This window comes from Excalfactoria chinensis, chromosome 3 (assembly GCF_039878825.1).
Source record: "Excalfactoria chinensis isolate bCotChi1 chromosome 3, bCotChi1.hap2, whole genome shotgun sequence".
NCBI lineage: Eukaryota > Metazoa > Chordata > Aves > Galliformes > Phasianidae > Excalfactoria > Excalfactoria chinensis.
In genome coordinates, this window is record NC_092827.1 from 4,958,724 (window position 1) to 4,981,817 (window position 23,094).

The 23,094-nt window shown below is 55.4% G+C and overlaps 2 protein-coding genes across 3 annotated transcripts; both read right to left on the minus strand.

The window, feature by feature from the left end:
• Nucleotides 1-693: 693 nt before the first annotated feature.
• ADCY3 (adenylate cyclase 3) lies at nt 694-13,896 on the minus strand. 2 transcript variants are annotated; one of them, XM_072331510.1, is made up of 20 exons: nt 12,922-13,896; nt 9,375-9,524; nt 7,315-7,445; nt 6,851-6,962; nt 6,445-6,572; nt 5,737-5,895; nt 5,486-5,648; nt 5,249-5,407; nt 4,998-5,140; nt 4,766-4,927; nt 4,577-4,664; nt 4,279-4,395; nt 3,782-4,041; nt 3,622-3,703; nt 3,086-3,244; nt 2,644-2,790; nt 2,443-2,556; nt 2,251-2,377; nt 1,964-2,088; nt 694-1,644 (listed from the first exon to the last, which is right to left on the minus strand). In XM_072331510.1, exons 1-20 carry the CDS (start codon nt 13,594-13,596, stop codon nt 1,462-1,464), a joined length of 3,384 nt encoding a protein of 1,127 aa, XP_072187611.1. In that variant the 5' UTR covers nt 13,597-13,896; the 3' UTR covers nt 694-1,461. The 2 variants fall into 2 exon arrangements, with proteins under 2 accessions (XP_072187611.1, XP_072187610.1); XM_072331509.1 differs by having other exon boundaries at nt 3,622-3,706; nt 12,922-13,728.
• Nucleotides 13,897-15,374: 1,478 nt separating this feature from the next.
• DNAJC27 (DnaJ heat shock protein family (Hsp40) member C27) lies at nt 15,375-22,865 on the minus strand. Its single transcript, XM_072333233.1, has 7 exons — nt 22,639-22,865; nt 22,298-22,380; nt 20,677-20,746; nt 20,143-20,307; nt 19,601-19,723; nt 18,981-19,141; nt 15,375-17,078 (listed from the first exon to the last, which is right to left on the minus strand). Exons 1-7 carry the CDS (start codon nt 22,723-22,725, stop codon nt 16,946-16,948), a joined length of 822 nt encoding a protein of 273 aa, XP_072189334.1. The 5' UTR covers nt 22,726-22,865; the 3' UTR covers nt 15,375-16,945.
• Between the last annotated feature and the right edge of the window lie 229 nt (nt 22,866-23,094).

Consider the following 23,094-nt stretch of genomic DNA (forward strand, 5'->3'; position numbering starts at 1 on the left):
GGAGATGGCAGAGGTCATTACTGAACTGCTCTCTATCGTCTTTGAGAGGTCTTGGAGAATGGGGGAGGTGCCTAAAGACTGAAGGATAGCCAAAGTCTACAGTCTTCAACAAGGGCAAGAGGGAAGATCCAGGTAATGACAGGCCAGTCATCATCACCTCTGTCCCTGGAAAGGTGATGGAACAGCTTGTGCTGGATGCCATCTCCAGACAACTGGGAGAAAAGGAGGTTATTAGGAGAAGTCAGCATGGGTTCACCAAGGGGAGGTCGTGCTTGACCAACCTGGTGGCCTCCTATGACATTGTCACTGGCTGGGTGGGTGGAGGGAGAGCATTGGATGTAGTCTACCTTGATTTCAGCAAGGCGTTTGATACTGTCTCCCAGGACGTCCATGTAACAAAGCTGAGGAAGTGTGGGATAGACGAGTGGGCAGTGGCTACCCTTGTAGCCAAAAAGGCCGATGGCATACTGGGGTGCATTAAAAAGAGCGTGGCCAGCAGGTCGAGGAAGGTGATCCTCGCCCTCTACTCTGCCCTGGTGAGGCCTCCTCTGGAATACTGTGTCCAGTTCTGGCCACCAGAGCCATCAACCTCCCCTTTGGGAGCCCTTCCAAACCCAGTATCCCTCTCAAAGAGATGGTGAAGCCCTTCTCACCATTCCCACAACCCCAGAACACAGCCAGACGCAGAACCAAACTTTGAAATTCAACTGCTTTCTATTCAAGAAACTAGTGGCATAATTATACACTCTGTGTGCCTCCCTTCTCCCCCTGGCCCTGGCGGTGTCACGCTGAATAACGCAGTCCCTCCTCAGCCAGTCCCAGGTCCTCTCTTCCATCAAGCAGTGACAGCAGCTGACCACAGCGTGCATGGAGGGCGAACAGGCACAGTTAAAAATATAAATGTCAATCTGTACTCTTATGTATATATATTTATATATCTGAAATACACAATATTTTGTATTTTTTCTTTGAGCCCAAGTTGGTACTGCACTCTCTCTCTCCCCGATCTCCTAACTATGTTGTTTGTGACGAGGATGAACTTGGTATGGACTAACAGCAAAGCCCGGATGCTCCTGCGCGTAGGAGAGATGTGTCTTCCCATCCGACCCTGAGTTTGGATCTCCTTGTGCTGAGTACGTGGCAGCTGGGTCCCGCAATGCTACTTGGGTGCCATGCTGCCGCCTCCCCTGCAAAGCCCGGGGGTGCCTGGGGAAAGGCAGCCCCAGCCCCAAACTTCAGCTTGTGTGAGCTTGTGTGCAGGCACGATGGAGCAAAGGAACTTTCCAGCAGGGACTCAGAAAGGGTTGTGCAAAGGGGTTGGTTTCTTGAGTTTGGTTTCAGATCCAGACCTCAGTGGGAGAGATGTCCCTGCTGGCTGCGATGGTGGGCGCTGGGCCCCCCTGGCTGCCCCTCTGGGTGCTGGGGAGGCGGTGGCTGTGCTGGCTGGCAGGCACCGGGCCCTCAGGAGCTGTCCACCACCTGATGGGGCAGGGTGACGGATGAGCCATTGACGAAGGAGCCCTGCTTCTCCCGGCCCTTGAGGAAGAAAGTGAGCAGCTCTCCTTTGCCCTTTACATAGATGGCCCCACGGCGCACGAAGCGGAAGCCGTACTCCTTCAGGATGAGGTGTGTCTCCTCTACCACCTGCAGGGACAAATGGACACGGTGGGAGGCAGGGGGGACTCTGCCCAGCACACAGCATGGGGAGCGTGGATCCCTATTTGCTGCTTGGGCAACAGGTTTACCCACCCACCGAGCTGCCCATCATCTTGAGGCACCCTACTTTTATCAATGCCTTGCCCCATTCCCAGCTTGGAGGAACCATCAACCACTCCCGGCCCTGCTGCGTACTGCAGGCAGTGCTTTCCCTTCCCATGCAAATCACAGCGCGCTTCAAGGGCTGTGAACTCTTGTGAATAACTCCTGTTTTGTCCCCTTAGTTGCTGAGGTCATGCAGTCCCACCTGTATGTTCCCCATCACACCAGTGGACTCCATCCTGCTGGCCACGTTCACTGTGTTGCCCCAGATGTCATAGTGTGGTTTGCGGGCACCAATGACTCCTGCCAGCACAGCGCCCTTGTTCATGCCTGCACAAGAGCAGGGTGGGTGTCACCTCTGTGCTTGGTGACATCCAGATGGGACACCCAGGGTCTGCTCTGGAGGACAGGGCATGAGGTCACCCCAGGCCTCATGAGGTCCCATCACTCACAGGGAAGGAGGGATGGGGAGCCCCGTGTTCCCCAACTTGCCTATGCGCAGCATGAAGTTGTTGAAGGACTGGTAGTTGATGTTCATCAGCGTCACCTTCATGGCCAAGGCAAAGTCGGCGAGGTCAGCCAAATGCTGCCAGCGCTCCTTATCCGAGAGGCTCTCCTTCTACGAGGGCAGTGGGTCAGGAATGCCTCCCTTGCTCACCACCCCCTGCCATAAAGACTCCTTACCTTGGTGCTGTAGCCATTGGCGTTAGCATCGGGGGTCACTCCAGATGCGGCCATGTAGGTGCTGCCGATGGTTTTGATTTTGGTGATGCAGCGGAATTGGGGTTCATCCAGGAGCTGAGCCATGGGAATAGATCTTCAGGCACCTGGGGCCACTGGTCAAAGCCCTGTGTTGCCCCCATGACCAGCTCCAGCCCAACTCACTGCGTCAAAGTCAGAGATGATCTCATTGAGGAACCGCAGGCACTCGATGCCCCCGTTGTTGATACTCTCCTCTGTGTAGAAGTCAGCAAAGTTGGGGAGAGAAGCAAACATGACACCAATCTCATCGTAGGACTGGCTGTACAGCTCCTGGGGAGGGGAAGGACAGTGGCTGTCAGATGGAGATGTGGCTGCACCTCCAGCAAGCCCCAACCCTCCGAACCCAACCCTCCTCCATCTGAAAAAATAAGGGTGCTCTGCAGTCCTTTGCATGGCCAAGAAATCATCTCCATCCAAACAAAGATGTTTGACTAGAGTCTTTGGCAACCTTTCCAAATACAAAGACCGTGAACAAAACAAAACAGATTGAATCACTAAATGTAGCCAGGACTCTCGGGGATGCTGCTTGTGGGACAGAACATCTGTGTTCCTGGGTGACCCTCACCTCATCCCGTTTCTTGGAGCCCAGGAAGTGCCGGGCCACGTGCTCAGGCAGCATGTTGGTGACAAGGGCCTCATTCCAGCGCCGCATCTCATAGACCCGCTCCTTCTGGTCATGGACATCAATCTTCCAGAGGAAGAGCGTCCTTGCCAGCTTTTCCACCTGCAGACAGGGGGAGATGGGTGCAGCAGGGCCTCACCAGCACTAGGAGTATGCCAGTTGGTCTGGGGCTGATCCAGGCTTGGGTGGAGGCTGTGGGGCAAGGTGAAACCGTAATGGGAGACATAAGACCTCAAGTGAGGCATTGGGACCTTCATGGAGAAAGCATGGGCTCTGGAGCTGCTGCCTGCTCTAAATCGTGTTGGGGAGTTGGAGGTGCCAATGTAGCCCTAGGCTTCCATGGAGAAGAGCTGGAGGTGGTTCCACAGTTGGGGACCAACCGTGCTTCCTTGGAGTGTGCAGAAATCAGGCTTGGGGCTGTAGTGACAACACAGAGGGAAAGGAAGAAAGGGGATTCCTGTGGAGGCTGAGTCACTCACGTGGCGAGAGAAGTAGTAAAAGCTGAGCATCACAATGAAGATCATGGCTGTCATGGAGTACTTGGAGGGGACCAGTGAGGACCTGCTGGGGGATGTGGCAAGGCATGGGTGGGAGGTAGGCTTGGCCATGCTCCCTAACCGTGCCCCTACCGTCCCTTACATGCTCTGCTGGTTGCGGCGGTGGTCGTACTGGTCGAAGATGTGCTCCCATGCGTAGATGTTGACAGTGCCAGCTGCCCCAGTGATCAGCACCATGAGAGTCAGCTTGACCATGTGGCTGACCTGCACCAGCATGATGGTGGCCACCAGGGCCAGCACGGCGATGTAGCTGTAGTATTTGGGTTGCTCCCAGCAGCCGCCTGGCCGTGGTGGCACCACCGTCCCATTGCCTGTCCTGCTGTAGTCCTGCTGGCAGCTGAGCTGGGGGCATGAGGGTAGGATCAGGATGGGGGGCAGGGAGTGACGATGTGTCCCCAAGAGCTGGAGTACTTTGTGGGAGAGAGGAGGACACCCCAACTACTGGGTGCTAAAATCCTCCCCAGCTTCAGCACAGCCCTCATTGATTTAACGATTGACTGTGCATGGGGCTGTGCACAATTATGGGCTGCTGGGACATGGAAGGTCAGAGCGGGTTCCTGTGCTGGCCCCATGTCTCACCATGTCCACAATATCAGCCATGGTAACAATGATGATGGCAGCCATGGCCCAGGTGTTGCGTGCCCAGCGAGTCCTGTCAATCCAGGTGGAAAAGGCCACAAGCTTTTTGGGGAAGACCTGCCAGGAGAAGACAAGGGACTTCACCCAGGTGGGACACATCACAGTGGCCATAGAGAGAATAGTGGATAATGGGGTGGCACAAAATATAGATGGGGAAGGCGTTGGGAGGAAAAGCAGCCCCCAGGCCTCACCCATTCTTAGTGTCCCCACCCCCTGAGGCTACCCATCCCACTCTCACCCTGGGAAAGATGGCAGCCAATGAGCAGAGGGTGAGGATGAGCAGCAGGATCTCCCCTACCGCGAAGGTCACATAGTTGGCCACCAACCTGTCACAAAAAGATCAATGATGAGACAGATCAGGATGGGACAGCCCTGTGGGACCGTAGGCAAGTTGGGGCAATCCATCCCCAGCGTCTCCCCACCATACCAAGGGTCAATGAAGACCTCCACCAAAGCAGTGAAGAAAAGGACAACACAGGAGCAGCTGAAGGCAGCACCGCTCTGCTTCTCCTTCTCCACTGAGTAGCGTGTCTCCATCTCAGGGTCAATGAAGCGCATGGAGAGCCGGAAGGTGCTCTTCCCCTTCAGCCTGCCAGCAACATTGGCTATCAGAACCCAACAGGGCTGGGCTGGGTCACACTGCCAGCTGAGTGACTCACGCCTGGATAGACTCGCGCTCCAGCAGGGCCTCATTGAGCAGCTTGTTGAGCTCCTGCTCATTCTGCGACGCGTCGATTACCCGCTCAGCCAGGTCCCGTAGTCGCAGCCGGCGCCGCGGGTTGGGGAAGGATGGGTTCACAGCCTGTACCACGAAGCAAAGCATCATTGGGAATACTAAGGCCATTGTGGTGTGGTCATCATGGCAGTCCCCAAAATACAAGCTGAAAGAGGTGCTTCCCATGCACCATACCTCTCCATCCTCCTCTCCGTTCTCCAGGGTGCCCCTCACCCTGGCGTCGGGCTCATCAGGCTCCTCAGGGCTGGTGCACGCCAAGCTGACACTGCCATTGCGCTCCTTGGTGTTGACGAGCAGTGGGGAGCCTCCATGGGATGAGGTCAGTGACAGCTTCTGCAAGGCCGAGGCGGTGGCTCACAATGTGCCAAAGACACCTGCTGCGGTGGCACCGGTGCCCACACCGCTACTCACCACCCCATTGATGCCATTGCGTAGAGGCTGCTTGGGCACCACGATGAGGTAGGTGACGATGCCCTTCTCCTTCAGGTACTCACAGCGAGAGCCACCCTCACCTGGCTCCACCTCGAACTCACCCTTCAAGCAATCCATGGTGCTCTGTGAGATGTGCACACGCCTGCGGGACATGACGTGCCATGAACTGGTGCTACCCTATGGCTATGGGATGGTGACACCACGTCCCATCCCCACCAAGAGATGCTCACCCAGGGATGCCACCTGCCTCCATCTTGTTGGCCACAGTGACGTCGGTGGACCACACGTCGTACTGCCAACGCTTCTGGCCCAGCACGCCGCCCAGCACCGTCCCACTGTGCACTCCCACACGCATGTCCACAGCTGTCTTGGTCTTTTCCCGCACATAACTGGGAGGTGACATGGGAGTCACTCACTTCCCCTCCTGCTTCCAACCCCAGGGCAATAAAACCTTCCTTAATTGAGTGCACTTGGCACAGGAGAAGAGACAGAAAAGGGTAGTGTGGTGTCCTGCCTTGGAGAAGCCCAATGGGGTGACCCTGGTGGGACACCAGGAGCCCCTGCCTATATCAGTAGCCATCATTGGGTCCTCCCTGCTTTCTGCTAGACTCCAGGGACACCCTTGGGACAGCACATGATAGATACAATGAGGACATGCTGGAAATGGTGACAGTGACACTACCACTGGTACTGGCACAGGTTGCTGTGGGTGCCCCATTCATGGCAGTGCCCAAGGCCAGGCTAGATGATGATGCTTTGGGCAGCCTGGTCCATGGGAGGTATACCTGCCCATAGCATGGGTCTCCAGGTCCCTTCCAACCCAAGGTCTCTTCCAGCCCAAGTCATTCTATGATTCTAAGTTGTGCTGGAAATGATGATAAGGACATACTGGGAATAGTGACAAGGACACCCTGGGGAATATCCCAAGGAGCTCTTACGAAATGGCCTCCACCATGGCAAGCCCCATCATGATGGAGCAGACGGCGTGATCCTCCCGGTAGTCGGGCAGCCCACAGATGCAGTAATAGCAGTCACCCAGGATCTTGATGCGCAGCTGATGGTATTTCTGAGGAAAGGGGCACGGTATCAGCCCCCTCCCCATAGCTGGGCTCCTCCCACCCTTCTCCCAGGCAGAGCTTGCTCCATCCTTGCCCATGCTGAGCTCTTCCGTGCTCACAAGGGACACAAATAATCTGATTTTCCATTCCCTCACTGCCTCCCTGAAGACTTGGCCAACTGCAGCCCGGATAGTGGGGGCCCCCACCCCTTCCCGGTTCTATTTTTGCCATGTACAACATGGGGCATCTCCAGCCCATCCCCTTCCTGATGAGCAGGGACACTCACGGCTGCCAGCTTGTCGAAGCGGGCGAAGAGCTCGTTGAGGAGCTTCACCAGCTCCTGGGCACTGCAGGACGAGGAGAGCTGTGTGAAGCCCACGATGTCTGCAAAGAGGATGCTGTGGGGAGCAAGGCGTTACAAATGGGCTCCACACGAGGAGAAACTGCAGTGAGAATTTCTTTTCCCATAACACAGACATGACTGCGATGATCGGTTCAGCTATGTCCCCTAAAGGCTATTTTGGGACGTGGCTGGAAACGATGCTCTGCAAATCATGTCTGGATCAAAAAGTGGCCCCAAGCCATAGTCTGGCTGGCAGCTGTCCCCTGTTGCCCTTTGCTTTAGCCACCTCCTTCCCCCCTTCCCCATCCCTCCCCCTTGAACCTCTTTCTAGGGCTTTTCTGGCCCTAAATACAAGAAATTGAGAGATTTTCCCCATTGACCATGGCATAGGTAGGAGCCAGCCCTACCTGACGTTCTCATGGCGGTACATGTACATGGTGTTGAACTGCTGCATCTCCTTCTGGCTCGGGTCCTTCTTCATATCCTTCAGCATCTCATCCGCCACGTGCTTGGGCAGGATGGAGAGCATCAGCCGCTCCTGGAGGATGGGGCAGGAAAATAAGTGTAAGTACATTGTGCACGTGCTGTTCTGAGCAGCCCCCTCTCCATGGGGACAAAGAGTGGCAAAGGTCAACCCAAAAACCCATGCCAGCACTGGAGGGTCTGCAGCAATGTCTGCTACTGACAGGAGAAGAGGTGATGGCCTCAAGTTGTGCCAGGGCTGGTTCAGGTTGGACATCAGGAAACATCTCTTCTCATAAGGAGCAGTGATGCAGTGGCACAGCTGCTCAGGGAGGTGGTGGGGTCACCGTCCATGGCTGTTCCAGAACCGTGGGGATGTGGCACTGAGGGATGTGGGCAGTGGGCATGGGGGGGTGGGTTGGGGATGGAACTGGGGATCTGGGAGGCCTTTTCCAACCTGAATAACTGAGTGATTCTCTGATTTTCTATCCCTGCAAACTGCCCTGGGGCTGGGGCAACTACACCACGGAGGATTTCTCTATTCAAAGGCCTGGTGTGTCCACATGTTACCCCATAGGACAGCAGCACTGGCCCCAAGGAGGAGTAAACCCATGGGGGACATCACACTCCCTGCTTTCCCCACAGCCCCGCAGCTGGAAAGGGGATGCATCCCCCAGCTGGCTGCACGTGAGGATCTGTGCTATGTTTAATTAACGCTGGTAATGAAGTGGGTTTTCCCCTGGGTTTCTGTGCACGACGGGGCTGTTGCTGGAGGAACAGCTCCATATCCCTGCCTGGCAGCTTTCAGTGCTGCCACCATACAAACAGCACACAGTGAGACCCTGCTGCGAGGAAAGGAGTCAGGGATTTCCCCAGATGTCCATTGGGGCTCGATGCTGAACAACCCTGAATTCACCCAATGGCTTTGCAAGCTTCAAAGCTACTGAGCAGCCAATGTACGGGGCATTGCTGGTGGGATAAAGGCCACAAAGTGCTCTTTGTGATGTGGGCATTATGCTGGTCCTCTCCCTCCCCTCCCTACCCCCAAGAAGCAGTGGGCTGGACCCAACACGCATCTCTGTTGCCATTGGGAGCAAATTGCTGGCAGCGGATCAACCAGATAAGAGATGGGAGATGGGGAGAGAGGCCCCAGATAAGGTGCTAAAATTAGCTGGGCTCATAACTGGACGCCGACTGGAGAAAATGAAGCTTTTCCAACTGCCTTCTGTCAACACCATGCCGGTTCTCCACGCGCTGTTATCACTCCTGTCCTCATAGCAGGATCAGCCCCGTGAGAAGCAAGATGGCCAAGAGCCCAATGGGGACGTTGCTGGCTGGGGATGGGGAAATGCTGCAGGGCTTTGCCTGGGGATTGACACACGGAGACTTCTTGTGTGGCCTTGCTTGAGGACAGGGCAGCGTTATATGGTCACACCTGACGATGGGGACGTGACATATGGCCATGCCCACAGATGTGCACAAAGTAGGGATGTGCCTAAGGACTAGGACCTGCCATATGACCTTGTCTATAGACAGAGACATCCCATGTGTCTGTGACTGGGCAGGGACCTACTGTGTAGCTGTGATCATAGACACATGCTTGAGGACAAGGACCTGCCACGTCTCCATGTCCAGTGATGGAGACCTGCTGCCTGGTCATGCCTGGGGACCTGCAATGTGGCTCAGCCCAAGGACAGTGACATGCCACATGTCCATGCCTGATGAATGGGACCTACTGCATGGTCATGCCACGTGGCTGTGTAATGGGGTAGGGACCTGCCACATGGTCGTGCCCAAAGCTTACACATGAGGACAGGGACCTGCCATGGGGATGGGGACAGCTTGGAGGTGGCCATGGTAGAAGCCACGAGGTCCTGGAAGAAGACAGTTACCATGGAGAGTCCTCAATGAAACGCAGTTCCCACCTCCTGTCATCTTATCCTTATTGCCAGCCACCTGTGCCCCATCTTGCTGTCCCCACACTGTCCCCAGCCACGGCTCCTACCTGCTGCTGGCTCTGTTCCTCCAGGTTGAGCTTGACCTCGAGGGACTGCCGCGCTTCCAGGAAGGCCTTGCGGTGCTTGCGGTCAGCCATGTAGTAGGACATGGTGCCCACCGTGATGGCACAAAGGTAGATGGCAATGTTGGACAGGATCTGCGGGGATGAGTTGGGGTGAGAAAGCATTCCGATGATGGAAGACATGTAATCAACCTTGAGTGCAAGCCACCATGCCACAGCCATGGGTAGCTGCTAGGGGGACTTAGTGGGGACTACCACTGAGCAGTGGATCTGCAGGAGGGGTCGACAGGAGACCTCGTGGCCCCTGAGGGCTGACTGCCTCATTAAAGCTTGCAGAGGTGTTTTGGAAAATGGCAGTGGGTCCGCAGGGGCAGGAGCTGCCTTGGAGACAGCTTTGCAGAGGCTGAAGTGCAGAAGATAATGAAAACATGGCCAAACCCTAAACACGTGTCCGTGCTCCCAACCCTTCCAGCAGCCAAAACCGTGGCTATAAGGTGGCAGTACCAAAGGTGGATGTGCCCAGGTGCTGCTGCCCTTGAAAACCCATTCTGTTTGCTGTGAGTATGGTGCTGGACCTGGCCCATAGATCAGACCCCATCAATGGAACAGTGGAAACAAGAATAAGGATCCTTCATGGAAAGTATGCCTGATGAGTGAAAGCTGAAAGAATCCAGTTTGTTTAGTCTAGAAGGGCAAAGAGTGGCAGGCAGGACACGATGGCAGGTTGCAGTTCTGCTGAAGGCAGCTCTGAGGACACAGAGAAGCCCTCCCACCCTAGGGCAAAGACTGAGTGACAGCCTGTCTCCACCAAGGACTTGCCACCATGTTCAGTGTCCACCTCCTGACCCTTCCTCCCCATCCCTGTATCTCACAGCCCAGCTCTCATAGCATGTTCCCATCCTCCATCCCTGCAGCTCGGGATTCCCGGGAAGCCCCGGCATGGCAGCTGGCAAGTGAGAACCATCTGGAGGTGGGCACGGAGAAGAAACCCTCAAACCAGCCGCCTCTCTCTATTTTTAAGCAGTTGTCATGACAATGCACCATTCCACCAAGCTCAGCACTGCTCGGCACACACGGGGTCATTGGGAACCCCGCCTGGATGGAGACGTGCCTACCCCAAAACCCCACATCGCATGGCTATCTACCACAGCCAAGCACATCCTTGCGCTGTGCCAGGGATGCTCGAGTCCCAAACCATCCAACAGGAGCTCCATGGTGGGCTGCAGACTGTGCCATTTTCCTCCAGCCCCACCAGTGTCTTGCAGGTATAAGGGCCATCCAGAGTCAATGGTTCAGCCCAGTGAGTGACCATGAGCAGGGGATGGAGGAGACCCCATTGCAGGATGAGAGGTAATGGCTTTAAGTTGTGCCAGGGGAGGTTCAGGTAGGATAGTAGGAACAGTTTCTTCTCCAGAAGAGCGATGCCGCAGTGGCACAGCTGCCCAGGGAGTGGTGGGGTCACCATCCATGGAGCTGTTCAAGAAGCACAGAGGTGTGACACTGAGGGATGTGGGCAGTGGGCACAGAGGGGGCGGGCTGGGGTTGGACTTGGTGACCACAGATGTCCCTTTCAAGCTTAATGACCCTATGATTCTATGGACCGAGTCCCATGCATCCTGTCTGGCTCATGGCATGGAGCACCACCAAACCCAGAGCCCCAGACCCCCAGCCCCATTCAGCCTGTGGGCTCCTCCTGGACAGATGAAGCAGGGCAGAAGCTGCCGGCATCTCTCATTAACCCCCCTGGGCTGCGCCGGGCCCGAGCAGCACCCGCTGCTTCATCCTATTAATAGCAGTGCCCTCGGGGAGCCGTACAAACGTCCATAATAATAAAGCGTATGATGTTTATTTCTGGACATAATGTTCCTCTTTTGCAGCAAGCAGAGGCTGAGGCATGCGGCGTTGCCAAGGTTTTGCTGGCCCCGGACTCGCCGGTGCCACAGCAATGATGAATGCAGGCACTTCTGGTCAGGGGGGGGGATGCCTGCAGAAACCCCAGCTCTGGGCACATCGTCACCATCTCATTGCAGTGCCAAGAGCAAAGGCAGGAGATGGAGTCCCTGTTGCATACAGCTCCTTTGGGTCTGCATTTTTTGGACCAGCCGTGCCCAAGCAGGGAGCAAAACCTGGGATAGCCACTGCTTGCATAGGTTTCCGTAGCATCCTCCCATGGAACGCATGCATGGAGAGGGCAGTGTGGGCACTTCCAGTAGGATTTTCCACTGTCAATAACCACCGCTGGACAAGTTTGCAGCTCTGCCTTTTATTTGCCCATCCCCTGTAAAAGGCCGTGCTACCGGCAGGCCTGGAAACGCTGCGTGTGCTGTCTGCTGGAGCACCCAAGATGGATGGGCCATGGGGGACATCAGCAGGGCTTGGCTCATCCTCCTCATGCAAAACCCACTGCTCTGGGGCAGTGACAACACTGTCCAGCTGTTATTTCCCCAGGAAATAACTGAGGTGATGGGCCAAGGACCACTCTCTACCTCTGCATCCCCATCTTTTGCTGCCATGCACAAAATGGTGGCCCATCCCTAGGGTTGCATTTGAGCTCGGGGATGCTGTTTCTCTATATTTTCTTTGGCAGGAAATAATTCCCAAAACATCCTCAAGCCGAGCAGCCTCGCAATGAAACTCCAACACTGTGGGGGTCGGTGGGTCTCAGCCCCATGGTGGGGAGGCTGCAGGGCTGAAGGGCTGTGGAGCTGGTGCCTGCTTGGGGCCACTCCGTTCTCCTGGCTCCATCCTTCTGGGAATGCTCTGGTTTGTGAGCCTGGAAGAAGGCCCATGCTGGGCTGCTGCCAGGCTATGGTTAAAAATGGCCTTTTGAAACCATCTTTGCAATTTAAGGGGAAATCAGCACAAGTGGGACCCCTTAGCAAGGAGGATGGGGATCCCCCTCAACCCACTGTGCCTCAGTTTCCCCAGCAGCCGAAGTACAGCCCATTTGTCTACACGCCTTGGGTGGCTCTTGGGGTCAAACCTGTGGCTTTGAGGCCAGGTCTGTGTCATGGGTGCCATGGGGATGTTTTAGGGGAGCACCAGCAAAAACCACCATCAGCTCTGAGTGCCCGGATCAAAGCAGCTCTAAGGCCAAAGCATAGAGATGGACATGAACGCGGGGTTAAGCCACGGGAACACAGTTGGCCTCTTCAACCTAACTAGGGATAGGATGAGAAGTAACGGCCTTGAGTTGTGCCATGGGGGGTTGGGTTAGACATGAGGGAAAGAGCGCTGAGGTGTTGGGAGGGAGGTGGTGGAGTCGCTGCCCCTGGAGGCATTCGAGAACCGTGGAGACGTGGCACTGAGGGACACAACCAGTGGGCAAGATGGGGGGGGAAGGGTTGGGCTTGGGGATCTCAGAAGCCTTTTCCAACCTGAGCGATTCTCTGTGACTGCATGCAGTGGTAACGGGTTGATGGTTGGACTTGGTGATCATAGAGCTCTTTTCCAACCATAATGATTCAACGGTTGTGATTCACCCTTATGCCACCCCAAGGTCCCCCACATCCCATTCCCTATCCCCACGTACCTGTCTCAGCAGCGTGCCCTCATCCAGGGCATCCTGCCTCTGTTGGGCAACGGTGACGCCGAGCACCAGCGTGTGGACGCCGCAGGACACGGCGGTGATGAGCACGATGGGCGCCAGGCGCAGAGGCAACGTGATGAAGAAGGAGAAGACGAAGAAGGCCTGCCAGCCCACCGTGTCGCTGGCCTCGGGCGAGCGCGAGAAGTTGAGGCCCAAGTAGCAGAAGATCTGGGCCAAGATGAGGACCCAAAGGACGTAGGGCAGGAAGCGACGGGCGGCGCGCTCGGGTAGCAGCCGGTATTTGCAGAGGGCGAAGAGCAACACGTGGGCTGCCAACCCGGTCCCTGCCGCCAACGCCGGGGCCAACTTGTCGGCGGCGTAGACCGTGGCGCACATGAGGAGGACGTAGCAATCGAAGAGGGCGGCGAAGACCACCAGCACCAGGAGGGTCTCGTGGCGTTGGCGACGGAAATAGGTCTGGTAGAGGTTCTCCAGGGACTCGGGAGCGAAGGTGAGGCGCATGAAACGGGGCAGGCAGAGGCACGGCCCCGAGCTGCGTACCGTCACCTCGTGGGTCCGGCCCACGGCGTGTTCGGGGTCCGACGGCAGGCTGACCGAGTAGTCGGCGGAGTACTCGGCCGAGTATTCGGGCTCCGAGAAATCCCTGTTCCTCGGCATCGCGATGCTTTTCACACTCCGACCCCGGAGAAAAGATGCTCAGCGGGACATCGCCCTCAGCGTCCCCGTTCGGCGGAGCCCCGCGGTCGCTCTCCTCTCCTGGAGCCCTTCTCTCCGGGCTCTCTTCGCGCAGAAGAGCGGCCGGAGGAGGCGATGGGGATTATAAATAGCGAAGGCCGGGAGCCGTGCCGAGCCGGCCTGCCCAGCCCCTGCGCACTGCCTGGCTGCGAGCGGAGCGACGCGGAGAGGAAAAATGTCGCGATGCCTCCTTCCCTCCTTCCCTGCCCCTCCTTCGAGGGCAGCCGGCTTCGGGGGCGACCCCGGCGCTGCCCCGGCCCCGCCGCTCCGCTCCCTCCCTCCCGGCCCCCGCCCCAGCCCCGCCGCCTCCCGGTTGCGGCAGCGCAGGTGCGGCCCCGCCGCTCCCGGCAGCATCCTCTGCTCTCCTCCCGCATCCCGGAGGGCTCCGGCCCCGCGGGGGCTTCGCTCGGGGCTTCCCCGGGCCGGGGGAGGGAGCCCACCGCCGGCCGTGCCCGTACCGGTGCGGCCCCGGTGCGTCCCCGCCTTCCGTAACCCTCTCGCTGCCGGCTGCGGGGAGACCGTGGTGCAGCCGGAGCGGGGGGGTGCGGGTGAGTTGGGAGGGGTTGTACCGCTCGTGGCCCTTCCTGGGTTGCAGGGAAGGTTGGGGAGCGCGGGGGGGGGGCATTGCTTTGGGGCTCGGGTAGCTGGCAGTGCTCCTGTGCCGGCGGGGTTCCCCATATTGCCCCCCTCCAGCATCCCAAGCTGCTTTACTCAGTGCTGCTCCCTGCTCTGTCCTTCCCACCCTCCTTCTTTGCACCAGGGAGACAGTCCCCGTGAGGATGTGCATCTCTTGAACCAAGTGCCTTCAGCCTCATTTGGTGCCAGAGACCCCAAACCCAGAACCCAAGAGATGCTTGGGCCATCCACCCCACGGTTCTCTCTGGGGTGACAACCACCTTCCAACACCCCGAGGAGCAGAGCAAACCAAGGCTTTCCCCACACGTACGTCCCTCTCATCTAGGCTGCCCAAACCACCCCCATAGGGGGCTGATAACCCCATTGAAAGCTCTTCAGAACAGTTCCCTCGTGTTTCAGCCACTGCCTGCTCCTCTCTTGCATCCCTGGTATGGAAAACTGGCAGTGCTTCAGAGTTGATAGAGATGCCACTGGACCACAGTTGAAGGAGACCTGCCAGATACCCGAGCATCCTCAGCTGAGCTCTGGGCCAGCAGCTGTAATAGGAGACCATCCCGGCACCACTGCCAGGAGGAGTAATTGCTTCTGTGTAATAATTAATACCAAAATGAGAGTGCCGAAGCTCTCAGGAGGCTTCTGGAGTGCTTGGGGGTTATCCCCATCCTGCTGTGAGACCTTAAAGGGTCTGTGAGCAAACAGAACTTAGGCTGCCCCAGTCTATTCCATACCCTGGTCAGCACAATACCCGACCCACAGCAGTGTGTCCAACCAAGGACAAGGCCTGAGATGCAGCAGGATGGAGCCATCCCTCTGCCTCTGGGTGTTTAAGGGCCCCCTAAAGGGAGGCGGGGAGAGCTGCAGGCCCCGCTGCATCCCACATAGAACCCCTGCAGGAGCCACATCGTTCTCCTCTAGCCCGGCTCCCCTCCTGCAGAGTTGATTCACAGCCTCCATCACCCTCCAGGGCAGCTCTTCACCATCAGCCTCAGCCAGACCCAGCTGGGGCGGAGAGAAATGAGTCAAAGGGCAATTAAACATTAACAGCAAGCAGTCGCAGAGGGAAGACAGCTCATAGGGCTTCTTTTGTTCCAAAGGGGAGGGGAGAGGGGGGGTTCATTTATAAAAATAACACAACTTAGAAGGTCACCGGCATTGCTAGACGTGACATGCGTGTATATAATCGTCCCCAAACCATCCGGTCAGCTCTGTAAACAGACAGGAGGAACCTCAGAGCGGCAGCAGGCATCACCTGGGAAGCAAAAGGATCGTGCGTGGTACAACAGAGCTGGAGAGCCCCTGAGCAGTTGGGTGAGGTACGGGCACAAACTCACTCACTCACTCACTCAGTGGCTTCAGTCTCACAGCTCAGTGTCTTGTCCTTCTCTGCCAAGCTCACAGAGCAGCAACAGGTAACAAAACTCCTGACAAAATCACAGCATCCCAAGGGATCTCCCACTTGAGTCAGCCAGTCATCACGGCTCTGACCTCGCTCAGGATCCCATTGGATCCTGGGGTTACCAGCAGTGCTCCTCTTTGAATCAGTGAGAATATTCTAACAAAGCAGCAGCTGGGACTAAGAAGAAACAGCCCAGACCCACTTGCTGATCAGTGAGGCAGAAACAAACCTGTCACATAACCAGTAAAGCAGGGTGACACGTTGCTGCTGGCAGGGCAGAGGAAGAACAAGCCCCTCTACTGCTAACCTAACCCAAGGGAGACACGGGGCCAAGTGGGCGCACAGACTGGCACATGTGAGTGGGGTGCTGGACTGTTGGGGATGCTGTGTTACACAGCCAGGCCTAACACATTCCCTTTGGGGATGTAACTCATGCGGGGAGTTACTCTCTCAGCTCCTCTCAAGCAGGCCTGCAGAGCCAGCCGCCACTCTCATCAACACCAACATGCAGCTCTGAGGTGTGGGTGAAGATAGGGGGACCCTGAGGTCAGCACCTTGCATCTGTCTGCAAACAGCCAGGGCCATCCACACCTGAGGACAATCCTCCACCAGGAACAAGGGCATTTCCCCAGAGCTTGTCAGAGCAGTGCAGCTGGTTAGCAGAGGGCAGGAAAGGAGAGAGCATGTAGATCTTGGGGCTGCAGCTCTTGGGGCTGCTGTCCTGAGCATCCCTAACCCATGACCCTGAGCGCTTTCAGGTGCAGCAGCTCTTAGGCCAGATGCTAGGCATGAGGCTTGAATATGTCTCATCCCACCTTCAGCCTTTACATAACCCTTCATTCATTTCCATCCCATGTAGCCTTACATTCAAACCGAACCTACCCTCACTGCAACCACAAGGCTAGAGCTGTGTATCCAACCTCCTCCGTGGCTGGTAGCTTGTGGCAAGTGCAAAACAGCTGGGAAAGTGGGCAATTCACTGCTTTCAGCACTTATGCCAACTTGAGGCCAGAGATACAGGGAAGGCTGGAGGGGTCCCTCTCCCCTCCTCAGCGCTCTGCCCCCTCTACAACTCATTGCAATCACACTATAGTTGTGTACCCATGGTTGGTGGTGGGAGTGTGTTTGTCCAAGCCAGCGGATGAATCTGAGGAGGAGGGAGGTGCCCCATGGCAGTGTAGCTGCCTGGGAACCAGCTTGGAGGAAGGGAAGGTTTCCAGTTCTCAGCAGCTCTGTTCCCTACTTGATGTTTTTGAGCAGTGCAGTTCGGGCGTTCACCACAGCTTTGAAGGCATCTTCACTCCCAGGAGCCACGCACTTATCAGGGTGGAGCAGCACGGCCAGTTTTCTGTAGGCTTTGTTCACTTCATCTCTAGGAGATAACACAAGACATACAGTGAGGGGACCCAGAGTGGCAGACAACCATCGCCTTGCTTCTGCTGGCTGAGCACAGTAAGGTGAGGAGCTGCCCCTGCACTAAACACAGCTGGGTAACATCTTCATTGGTGACCTGGACAAAGGGATGGAGTGCACCCTCAACATGTTCACTGATGATACAAAGCTGGGAGGAGCGGCTGACACACCAGAAGGCTGACACACCTTCTGGAGACCTGGACAAGCTGAAGAGCTGGGCAAGGAGGAACCTGATGAGACTCAATGAGTGTTGAGTCCTACACCTGGAAAGTTATCTGGGAAGTCAGATGTAGCCTCTACTCTGCTGTGGTGAGACCACATCTGAAGCACTGGGTCCAGTTCTGGGCTCCTCTGACCAAGAAAGACAGGGAACTGCTGGGGAGAGCTTGGTGGAGGGCTATAGAGATGATTACAGAGGCCCGGAGCATCTCCCTTATGAGGGAAGGCTGAGAGATCTGGAACTGTTCATCCTGGAGAAAGGGTCTTATCAGTGCTTATAAATACCTAAAGGGTGAGTGTCAGGTGGATGGGGCCAGGCTCTTTTCAGTGGTGCTCAGCAATGAGGCAATGGGCAAAAGCTGGAACACGTGATGTTTCACATGAACGTGAGAAAACACTTTACTTTGACAGTGACAGAACACTGACACAGGCTGCCCAGAGAGGTTGTGGAGTCTCTTTCCCTGGATATACTCAAAATCAGGATGTTTTCCTGTGTATCCTGCTTCAGAGAACCAGCTTTAGCAAAGGGGATGGGCTACATGATTTCCAGAGGTCCTTTCCATACTCGATGATTTTGTTTTCTTCTATGGTTGTGCACAGTGCACTCACCATTGCAGACACGTGCCTGAGCCATGTGTCCCTGTGTGCTGAGTCTCTGGCACCACAAGCACAGAAAGCTGGGAGACAGCGTGGGGGCACACGCACCCTGACTCAGCTCCACATCAAACCGCCTACGCACTCAGGGCAAAGGCACCGCACATCACGTCAGCCCTTTAAGCCCTGGTGTTTGGTCCAGGGCAGACACCTCATCTCCTGCTGCAGGCTATGGAGAGAGGGGGGCACCCAGTGAGGGAGGTGAGTCCATCCGTGCCGGTGATCACAGCACAACCTGCTCTGCAGAGCTGCTGATCTCTGCCCATAGATGCAGAGGGACTGGAAGAGAGATAGTGCTCAACAGCTCCATTTCAGAGAGCTGACTGGAGGGTGTTGAATGATGTACGTTATCCAAAAATCCACCCTCCGTGCTCTCCATGAAGGGTACAAAGGGGCAGTTCTTGAGTTTCAGAGAGAAAAGTTAAGACAAAGCTCTGGGGCTTTGTTTTAGCTGCCCAAGTCACTCAGCAGAACTGGAAGATTCAATATCCAACCTCTTACACGAGTATTAACCAATTCTACCTAATTAGAGTTCTTTTGACGAAGGCAAGAGGAAAGCTTGTCTTGTGGGAGGTAACGCTGGAAGAACTGCAATCACTTTCTGATAACGTGGGCAGCAGCCTTACAGCAGCCTAAAAGCTTCCCTCAATCTAGAGAGAGCAAGAAAGGTAAAGCTGAAGCCACTCTGAACGTGGTTAGCAAATGAGTGACTACAAACAGCTCAGCCTGGAGACAGGATACAGAGCTGGGTAGCTGGAAGGGATGAAGTTGTCATGTTCAGCACTCTCTCCCTTACATTCAGCCCAGCTTGTCTAGTACAAGGGGAAATTTGATGCACAGGCCAGAAAGTTTCTTTTGCGTTGCCCTAATTCTGTGGCTAGATAACTTGTACCTGGCTGCTGTGTGAGCAGCAGGCACCTCACTAGGAGTCCACAGAGGCAAACAGAAACATTATGGACTGACTGGCAAATACCAAAGTCTGCCTCACCTGGTGGCTCCAGGCTTGACTCCCAGCATGTCCCAGCTGTCCTTGCTGTTGCGGATCCTCCGAATGGCATCTGCCTGCTCTTTAGTGAAGCCGACCCCCATGCTGGAAGGGGGACGCTTCCCCCCGTTGTCACACAGGTCAATTATGGCAGAGTAGAATGTCTACGGGCACAGGAAGGAGTTAGCAGGAGGAAATGGTTCCTGAAGGCAGCAGCAGTGACACTTGCACACTTCTGCCACTGATCCTCAAGTGCGGGAGATGCATCTGCATAACTGCTGAATGTCCACAGCTCCCCACAGCTTTGCTCTCCCTCTGCTTTTCAAGCTCCATGCTACACTTGAATCAGCAATAGGAGCATTGCTGGGTCACATTCCCAGCACAACCAGAACGATCATCAGCTCTGAGCCATGCAATGCAAAGGTCAACTTAGGACTGAGGGGACCAGTACTGACCCTGAACTAAGCAGCTATATCTTTCTAGGGGTGTCACTTCACTAGGCAAAATCGTCTGGGGCAGTGGGCCAATGAGCTTTGTGGGATCCAGAATCAGAGAATATTTTGCAATCTGCCCTCCTGGCTAAATACAGCGTCTGTACCGTCACTGCCTTCTTTCTGTGTTACCTGGAACATCTCATTGATTCCCTCTCCTGTTTGTGCCGATGTCTCAAAGTAAAGAAAGCCCCGGCTCTCTGCCCACAGCCGCCCCTCGCTTTCATCCACGCTGCGGTGCTTTGTGCTGTCAATCTGAAAAGAGAGAAAAGGGAAAGTCAGAGTCCAGTCGAGGACTGCAGTGACAGCTGGAGGAGCACAGCACCAAGAACGATGATGTCTGGTTGGAGAAGCTGACTGTTTATCTTGAAGGGATGGAGGCAGCATGGACAGAAAGCAGAGACAAGTGTGAAAAGGCCTCTGAGAGCTGATTTGACCCAGAGAGTATGTAATCTCTGCTCGATCCCTTTCTAACCAATGTATGATCACCATATTCCCCAACCCCTGTTGAAATGAGGCCTCCAGTACTCCTCAAACACAAGCTCTTAGAAAGTCTTTCCTACAACCCAATAATATTTCCCTTCTATAGGGAGCTCAATAGCTTGGCTCATGCTGGGAACACAATGAGCACTGAGTACCTTGCAACAGAAACGTGGCTCTCTGCCATGGCCTACCTTGTTTGCACAGACAACGAAGACAATGTTGTCCATGTTCCCATGGGGGCCCAGCTCCTGCTTCATCTCGGCCAGCCACGCATCCAGAGCATCAAAAGACTCCTTTTGTCCAACATCATAGACCAGGATGACTCCCTGTGTGTCCTTATAAAACTCATTCCTCACCTGCAGGAACAAAAAACCAAAAGCTTTTTTATACCAGTAAAAGCTAAGCAAGTAATACTGGAATAATCTCAGGGCCATCACAGGATCAACTCCAAAAAGATCAATCTCTGCACAACAGAAAAAGAGGAAGAAAGTGTCATTTTGACTGCTGGGGAGACAGTAAGGTCTGAGAATTGATCAAGTGACCCATTTTACGTGTGCATCCCTGTGCATGAAGCAGAGAGATGATCCAGGACCAGCCACATCATTCAGATACAGGATGGACTTCATGTCTAAGCCCCCCCAGGGATGCTGAAGGAAGTTAACAGTTGCTAAATGCTACAGAAACACCACCATGTGGTGTGGTGCCCAGAGCTGTGTCTGCCTTACCTCATAGAAGAATGGGTGCCCTGCCATGTCAAAGATGTTCACTTTGATCTCTCGGTCTCTGACTTGTACTCTGAAAGGAGAGGTAAGAAATGGTTCAGAAGGCTCCACTTCGGTCCCTGTGCAGACTGTGTCTTCATTGGAATACTCTCTTCTCTGGGCAGCCCTTTGTGGAGAGGGAGCTGAGTGATCAGCCTCAGATAAATCAATAGTAAGTTCTGATTCTGGGGTTTAATGGACAGAAAATTACCCCTAGGGTTAGTCAACAAGGAGGAAAGCAGTAGTGGCGATGGGGTTCTATGTTACCAGGGGTTACTTGAAATGCTCTGTGGCTCTGCACTGTGCTCCACAGCAAGCCTGACTCAAGGCAGAACAGTCACTCAAAAGCAATAGAATCATAGAATTACCCAGGTTGGAAAAGACCTTGAAGATCATCAAGTCCAACCGCAGCCTAACCAGTACCCCATCTCTAAAAACCCTCTGCTAAATCATATCCCTGAGTACCACATCCAAACGGCTCTTAAACACATCCAGGGATGGCGATTCAACCACCTCCCTGTTTATCCCATTCCAGTCCCTAACCACCCTTTCTGTAAAGAAGTTCTTCCTAATATCCAACCTAAACTTGCCCTGGCGCAACTTGAGGCCATTTCCCCTCGTCCTGTCACATGTCACTAGTGAGAAGAGACCTGCCCCACTCTCACTGTAAGAACCTTTCAGGTACTGGCAGACGGCAATAAGGTCTCCCCTCAGCCTCCTCTTCCTCAGACTAAACAGCCCCAGCTTCCTTAGTCTCTCCTCGTAGGGCTGATTCTCCAAGCCCTTCACGAGCCTCGTTGTCCTTCTCTGGACCTGCTCCAGTACCTCCATGTCCTTCTTGTGCTGAGGTGCCCAAAACTGGACACAGTACTCGAGGTGAGGCCTCACCAATGCTGAGTACAGGGGCAGGATGACTTCTTTAGTCCTGCTCACCACACCATTCTTGATACAAGCCAGGATGCCATTGGCCTTCTTGGCCACCTGGGCACACTGCTGGCTCATATTCAGCCGACTGTCCATCAGCACACCAAGGTCCCTTTCCATCTGGGAGCTTTCCAGCCACACCTCCCCAAGCCTGTAGGGTTGCCTGGGGTTGTTGTGACCAAAATGCAGGACCCGACACTTGGCCCTGTTGAAACTCATTCCATTAACCTTGGCCCATCGATCAAGTCTATCCAGGTCCCTCTCTAGTGCCCGTCTCCCCTCAGGCAGATCAACACTCCCTCCCAGCTTAGTGTCGTCTGCGAACTTACTGAGGGTGCACTCAATCCCCTCATCAATGAAGATCAATTGATGGAAGATCAATGAAGATCATCAATCATCAATGAAGATGTTAAACAGAAGCGGCCCAAGCACCGAGCCCTGGGGGACGCCGCTTGTGACCGGCCGCCAACTGGATTCCACTCCATTGACCACAACTCTCTGGGCCCGGCCATCCAACCAGTTCTTCACCCAGCGGAGTGTGCTCCCATCCAATCCACGGGCAGCCAGCTTCTCTACCACAATGTATAGGGGATAGAGAACAGCACCGCTGGTGTCCTCCCTTTGCCTGCAGCCCCACACAGCCCACCATGAAGGAACTTACTTTGTGACGCCATAGTCGATCCCAATAGTGGCAAGGTACTTGGGCACGAATCTCTTCTCACAGTAGCGCTTTATAATGCAGCTCTGGGAGAAAGAAAAAGGGGAATTTCAATGGGAAGTGACCGCATTGTGGGCCTAGGATTCACGTTAATACTGAATGCACTGACAAGCCTCCAACAGACAGTTCGGAGCAAGGCCCCACCGCCGCCATGACACCTGTCAGCAGCCGCCAGCCAATCAAAACCTAGCTCAGGCCGCAGTCCCGCCCTGTCACATAAGCGGCTTCCGATTGGACAGTTACCCTGCCGCTCAGCGCCCGACAGCCAATGGCCGCCCTCTCACCTTCCCCACCTCCGCGTTGCCCATGGAGATGACTTTGATGCGTAGCGACTTTCGTGCCTCTTTCCGTTTCGGCGCGTTCGTCTCCATGGCGGAGCCCCGGTGGGGTTGGGATAACGGAGGGAGGGAGAAAAGGAACGGAGGGAGCCCGGCGGGCCCAGGCCCACCTCACCAGCCTTCACCGCCGCCTCACCCCCGCCGCTCTCGCCCGACACTTCCGGTTTTCCCTTTCTCGATGAGATCTCGCGAGATGTCGAGCGTTGCGGCCTGTAGGGGGCGGCCGTGAGGTGCGGGGTGGGGGTGGGGGGGCAGTAATGGCGGCTGTGGGGATGGGGCTGGGGGTCGCAAAGCGAGGCCTTTAGTCCTAAGGGATGGATGGAGCTGGTTGTTGTGAATGGAAGTGCGACGTGTTGCCATAGGGGGACACCACAACGGCCCTATGATAGCTGTGGGCAGAGC